Source organism: Pimephales promelas, chromosome 3 (assembly GCF_988280905.1).
Source record: "Pimephales promelas chromosome 3, fPimPro1.hap1.1, whole genome shotgun sequence".
Taxonomy (NCBI): Eukaryota; Metazoa; Chordata; class Actinopteri; order Cypriniformes; family Leuciscidae; genus Pimephales; species Pimephales promelas.
The window spans coordinates 10,956,572-10,962,876 of NC_142771.1; the positions used below are offsets into that span (position 1 = coordinate 10,956,572).

Below are 6,305 nucleotides of genomic sequence, written 5' to 3' on the forward strand. Positions count from 1 at the left end.
TAAAGTTTAAATGAAGATGCTAACCTTTCTATATAGCATGCTTATTCCACCACACAAAGGACTGTTTTTCAGGTGTATAATCCATTATGTGAAGATTGTATCTACTGTTAAAGACGAAGATTGACATTTAGTTAATAAAAAAATAGAACATAAAAAGAAGAAACAACTTATGCTCTGTTAGATGTGTTTTGACTACTTTTCGTTTAATCATATCCCTAGGTAGGCTAATAAAGATGTATTAACAAAAAACTTATTGTGTGTTAATATGATTTTTTTTTAAAAAAAAAACAACAACAACAACAACAACAACAACAAAACCGTAGGCTAGGCCTATATAAAATATATTTTTAAAAAGGGCTTCACTGATTAATTTTGCCTGGGGCCCCACTCAGTGTAGGTGTGCCTCTGATTGAGGTCTGTTATTTCCTTCAGCTATTTCAAAGAATGATAAGGATGTGGCACTTACATGCGATTGCAAGCTCTTTTCCCAGCCACATTGTTGATGTAATAGCGGACTCTCCGGTTTGCGAGATTGCAACGGGAGCGCGCACACGTTCCGCCTCTGAATGGAGATGTTATAAACAGAAAGAGCGCGACAGATCAGCAGTCAGTCAAACATCAGAACAACAGCTGCAGACAACCCATCTACTACAGCAACCTATTACCTGATCAATATGGAGGAGCAAAGACATCCTGTCAATATTCAGCTTGTTGGAGTGATGCAAAAAGAAGAAGCGAAGGTAAGACGTTATTTTATTTATTTATTTACATTTTGCATGCATTATTAAAAAGCTACATTACTGTTGTTTTGAATGAAATTCTCGATGATGTTCAAATTTCTACTACAATTTAACATATTAATAAAATGTTTCGGTATCTGATTTAATTGTAGGCTATATTCACTTATACGCTGGATAACATAACATAACAATAATGTGGAATTACAATCAGCTCCATGAAACATTTAAAAGTAAATCACACTGAAAACATTTTTTTATGTCAGTTAACCTAACTAAAACGCTTCATGTGTTGTTAACTTTATTCTTTAAATAATACAAATATAAGAATAACACTAAGGTTCATTAATTAATTAACATGAATTAATGTATTGACTAACGCTAACAATGAGCAACTACATTTGTTACAGTATTTCTTAATCTGTTAAAGTTAGTAAATTAAAATCTGTTCATTGTTTGTTCAAGTTAGTTCACAGTGGATTGACTAATGTCAACAAATGCAACCTTTAGTTTTAACAGCGTCTTAGTAAATGCTGAAATTAATATTAACTAACATTAAGTAGCCTAATTCTGAAGAAGTATTGAGCATTGTTAGTTCATAAGGTAGATAACTAATTAACCTTATCCAATGTAAGCTATGAGAACATGATTTATTAAAATTGGAATATGTCATTTCTAAGGGTCACATCAGATAGAAATAGGGATATGGTTCATTCAGTTGGCCTCCTCACCTAACTAAATACACTGTAATATGCAGACTAATGTATAGTGAGAGCTTTGTTGTAAAGAGAAGATCTGAGATTAATCGAATCACATTCTTCCCAGTTGTACATGACCACCGTTCTCTGGTCAGATCAAAATGAGATCACCGTGTACAGATCGCTTGAAGACTTCAAGACACTGCATGTAAGTCTCCATCATTTCATTTGAAAACAATTTGTTTGGCCTATTATAAATACTGTATGTTGACTTTAGTTGAGTAGAATAAAATAATAAGCACGCTTGTTTCTGTAGAGACAACTCAAGAAGAAATTCCCTCCTTCAAATCCCATTAAAAGGTCAACAAGGATTGTTCCCAAATTTAAAGGTAAATACTCTGCTAGTTTCCCCTTAAACAATGCAAATGCAAGTACTCGTTGTTAAGTAATGACGAACAAAAATGCATTTGCAGCTGCAAGAGTGCGTAAAAACATGCAGAAGTGGAGTCCCAGTAAGTCGGTGCTCAGACTGAAGACTCTGGACGAGTACTGCAGTGAACTGCTGAAGAGCGATCGCCTTATCTGCCAGAGCCAGGAGCTCATCCAGTTCTTGCTTCCCAAATCCCAGGACCTCAATGCGGACTTTGCAAAAAATAGGTGAGCTAATACTGCAAAACAAGCAAAGCAGAAAATAAATGCATATAATAATTTCCAAAATTATAGTATACAAAGATATTTATAGATTTTGTTTTGTTCTGCAGTATCGTGATCATGCCATCAGAGGCCACTCTGGAGAGTAGTAAAGATGGAATGAACAATGGGGTTACTCAACCTTTTGTTACTGAAACATACCGCTGCGTAGCTACTTACGAGACCAAGGACACCAAGAATCAACCCTTCAAGGTTGAAGTGGATGAGGTTTTGGATGTCCTCATAAAAGACCAAAATGGTGAGAACTCATTTGGCCGAACTACACGGACAGCATCTAGAAGCAGGGAGTTTTCTAAGAACACTCTTCACTGTTTCCTGACCTTGTTGTTTTTGACTTTCGTCAGGATGGTGGCTGGTGGAGAACGAAGCCAAACGTCTCGCCTGGTTTCCTGCTCCGTACCTACAGAGAGCCGAGATGGCTGACGACGGCCCGGATGTGATGGATGGCGAAAGTAAGAAATGGTTTAGTGGTTTCTAGTGTCTTCTGGCTACGTTGATCTGGAAATAAAACCGGTTTTGCCGCAGTGTGGATGTTTCACATTCTTCTGTTTGCTCTGAATCAACATTTCTTTGGAAACCACAGTTTATATGACCTAATTACGCTTACACCGCTAAGTCTCACTGAAAATTTACGTTAATTTACAATAATTCTCACTTTACGTACTGGCTAAAAAAATAACCCTTGCACAGGGGTGTCCTGAAGGCCAACATCCTGCAGTCTTTAGCTCCAATATGCCCTTAAGGCTTAAGTTTCTAAAGCCAAGTTCGCACTACAGGATTTTAAGCCCGATTAGCCAATCGTTGAGCTCGGCGGCAGGTCAGGGTGTTATCGCGGGTGATGAACGCTTGCATCTGTTAGTATGAAAGAGCCAACAATGCATGAAAGATGCTCGCAGACGCGTCGCCAAGCCCAGAAAAATATCTAGCATGCTAGATATCCAGAGCTGTCACATGACTCAACCTCGGTGATGTCATGAGCTACAGCCAATCAGAGCAAGGCATGGGTTGAGGTCACTCAGTAAATCTTATTTTTTCTTTTTTTTGCATTTTTTTCTCAGAGCAAATGATCGCGCAAACCATTTGCAGCACTAGTTTCTGTCTGACGTCCATATTCGCACATTGTTTTCTTCGTCTTCTTCGCTGGGTATTGACGGGCGCGCTGTTTCATGTAATTTACGGTTTGTTTTATCGCGTGGTTTTTCGCGACAAAACGTGGTTTGTAGACAAGATAGAATCGTTGAGTGACTGAGTTGTCAACTGGTGTAGTGCGTTACCTCCTGTTGCGGATCAATCACGTTGTGTTGTGTGGTGTGAACAACTCAACAACTTGAACACTCCTGATTTCACAGAGAGCAAGTCATGTAGTGTGACCCGACGTTTGAGAATCATGTCGTGTGAACTAGGCTTCCAAATCCCAAAACCTTGATTAGCTGTTTTATTAGGACTGGAGCTAAACTCTGCAGGATTCTCGTGGAAACTCTCTTGGAAACCCTTGCCGGGACTCAATTGTTGACCAGGACATTCGTTAACAAATCTTATTATGTTTCCCTTTTTCAGGTGTTTTCTATGTTGCTGCCAAAAGTTTCAAAGCCACAAACAGCGATGAGATATCAGTCGAGATTGGGTCTGTGGTGGAGGTGTTACAGAAGTCTGACAATGGCTGGTGGATAGTAAGGTAAATCTCAATATTGTTTTCTTCCTGAAAACGAGCAGATGTAACCAGCTGAAATAAACACCAGTTATCTAACGGGCAGGAATGTTTTACCTGCTGGTGTGTCATGTAGATGAAGATTGGGGAAACTTGGCACTTGCTTTACATCCTAGTTTTTGCAGTGCAGGGGGAGGCAACGTCGGTCCTAGAGATCAGCTGTCTTGTAGAGTTTAGCGCCGCCGCCTACCCTTATCAAACACACCGGAACAAGCTAATCACGGTTTTCAGGATTACTAAGCCATTGAGTATTTTTTTCAGGGTGGGAGCTAAACTCTGCAGGACAGTGGCTCTCTAGGACCGACGTTGCCTATGCTTCTTCCTTGTTCACTACCACTGAAAGAACTTGACCTACCCAGCAGTGTTGTAGTACTCGAGACTCGGACTCGTCTCGGACTCGGTCTCGAGACCATATTTTAATGGTCTTGGTCTTGTCATGGACTCGTGTCCATTTGGACTCGGAATTGACTCGTACTCGAACATTTTTTTTTTTAGGACTCGGACTTATTCCCGAGTCCACTCGAGTTCAATTCAAAATGTTTTTCATGATTATTAAATGTATGTTAATAAAATATTTCTTTAAATTGATTGACACGCCCAGTGATTGGTGATTTTCTAGTGCGCAACTGCGCATGACAAATTGTAATAAAATTACTTTTAATACCACCTACTATGTGGCCTTTTTACCCTAAACTGATTTATTAAACTCTAAGTAAATTCAGTAAAAAAAAATAATAAAAGTAAATAAAAGTAAATTAGGTAATCAACCCTCACTGGTCTCGGTCTCGACTCGGACTCGACCGTCTCTGGTCTCGGACTCGACTCTCTCTGGTCTCGGTGTCGACTCGGACTCGAGTGAGGTGGTCTCGACTACAACACTGCTATCCAGTACCCAATCCTCAACAATTAACAACAATTTTTCTCAATCCCCTCAGGTACAATCGAAAGGCGGGCTTTGCACCATCTATGTACCTGCAACCGTACAATAACCCAAGGATTCGCATGATGCCCGCTCAGAGGGAGATGACCAACTCCACTCTTGACTTAGCACGGCTTAGACACACTGGAGACAATTCCCTGCAGGCTTTTGACCGAAAGCTCAGCAGATCCCAGGGCAACCTGTATCTACTTCCAGGAAGCACCCTGGACCCTAAAGATAAGCTAATGTCACGTTCAATGGGTAGGCTTCCGGATGCTCGTACGACATGGCTGACCCCATCAATCAGAGTGCAGTTTGCAGAGAACGGTCAGCAAAGAAGTATGAGTGAGGACAGCGAAGTGTTCAGCGATGAAAGCAGCTTCTCCGGCAGCGATTCGCTGAATCGTTCGGACGCAGAACAGCAGTTCCGCCACAGTCGCACCCCTATGGTTGAGTCTTCTCGCAGCCTGAGCGTTGAAAGTCCCACAGAAGACAAGATGACCAGCAGCCGATCAGACCCCAGTCTCAACAAGATACCCTTCACCCCCAAGATGCCACCCAGACCCCAAGCTCAGGAGATACTAAAACGCTGCACCACCGTTACACGCCAAAACCTGCAAAGAACCAGTTAGGTCACCTCACTGCAATGTCCAGTACTTTAGGTTACATGTTTGGGGAGAACAAGAGTTAATTTAATTACCAAAAACACTTGTGTGATAATAATGTGGTGGACTTGATGGACAGATTAGAATTAAGTCTAGTTCTCATTCTTGGAACAGAATATTATGTATGTTACAAATGATAATCTACTGGAGATGCTGCTCTTTGGATCAGGCACAGAAAATGTATTCCAATCTTCAACATAATATTTATCCAAGATTTAGGTCTTTCTTAGTTATTGTTTTTTTGAAGAAAAAACCTTTCCATAGTGGAAAATATAACTTGTACCTTTTATGCATTGCATATCTTGACATATTATACGTTGTACACTCTTGAGAGAATCTAATAAAATTGTTGTCCTATAGTTATTTTCTCCAGGGGTCATTGATTTCAAATCCTGCTCTTGGAGGACAACCTTCTTGCAGAGTTTAACTCAAATCCTAATTCAATACACGTGAACCGGTTAACCGAGGAGTTCAGGTTTACGTGAACATAACAGGCATGTGTGTTGGAGCAGGGTTGGAACCGAAAGTTACTTATAATAATTACAAGTATATTATTATTATGGTTTTAAATCGGGGGTGTCTCCTCCTGGGGCCATTCTTATTATGTGGATTACTCCGTTATCTGGATTTTACTGTTGGTGATTTGACATGATCCAGGATTGTTTGGTTCGCCGAAGCTGCTGCCATGGCAACAGGTCCGTAAACTTAAACCTGCTCGGGAAAAGGCATAGATATATACATTAGTCGTCGCCTTGGCTACGGCAGTTCATTAGAACAAATGCGTCAATAGAGCCGCCATCTTGGTACAGGAGACCCCCTCCACTTTAATGCATCAGCGTCTAATCATCATGAATGCGATTTTCTAAT

The 6,305-nt window shown here is 40.4% G+C and overlaps 1 protein-coding gene across 1 annotated transcript; it reads left to right on the top strand.

Annotated features, from left to right (window-relative positions):
• Positions 1-586: 586 nt before the first annotated feature.
• On the top strand, positions 587-5,797 carry noxo1a (NADPH oxidase organizer 1a). The gene is made up of 8 exons (XM_039675243.2): positions 587-740; positions 1,563-1,643; positions 1,752-1,824; positions 1,909-2,092; positions 2,197-2,384; positions 2,491-2,598; positions 3,704-3,821; positions 4,790-5,797. The coding sequence occupies exons 1-8, from the start codon at positions 675-677 to the stop codon at positions 5,403-5,405; spliced, it is 1,434 nt and encodes a 477-aa protein (XP_039531177.2). The 5' UTR covers positions 587-674; the 3' UTR covers positions 5,406-5,797.
• The last annotated feature ends 508 nt before the right edge of the window (positions 5,798-6,305 follow it).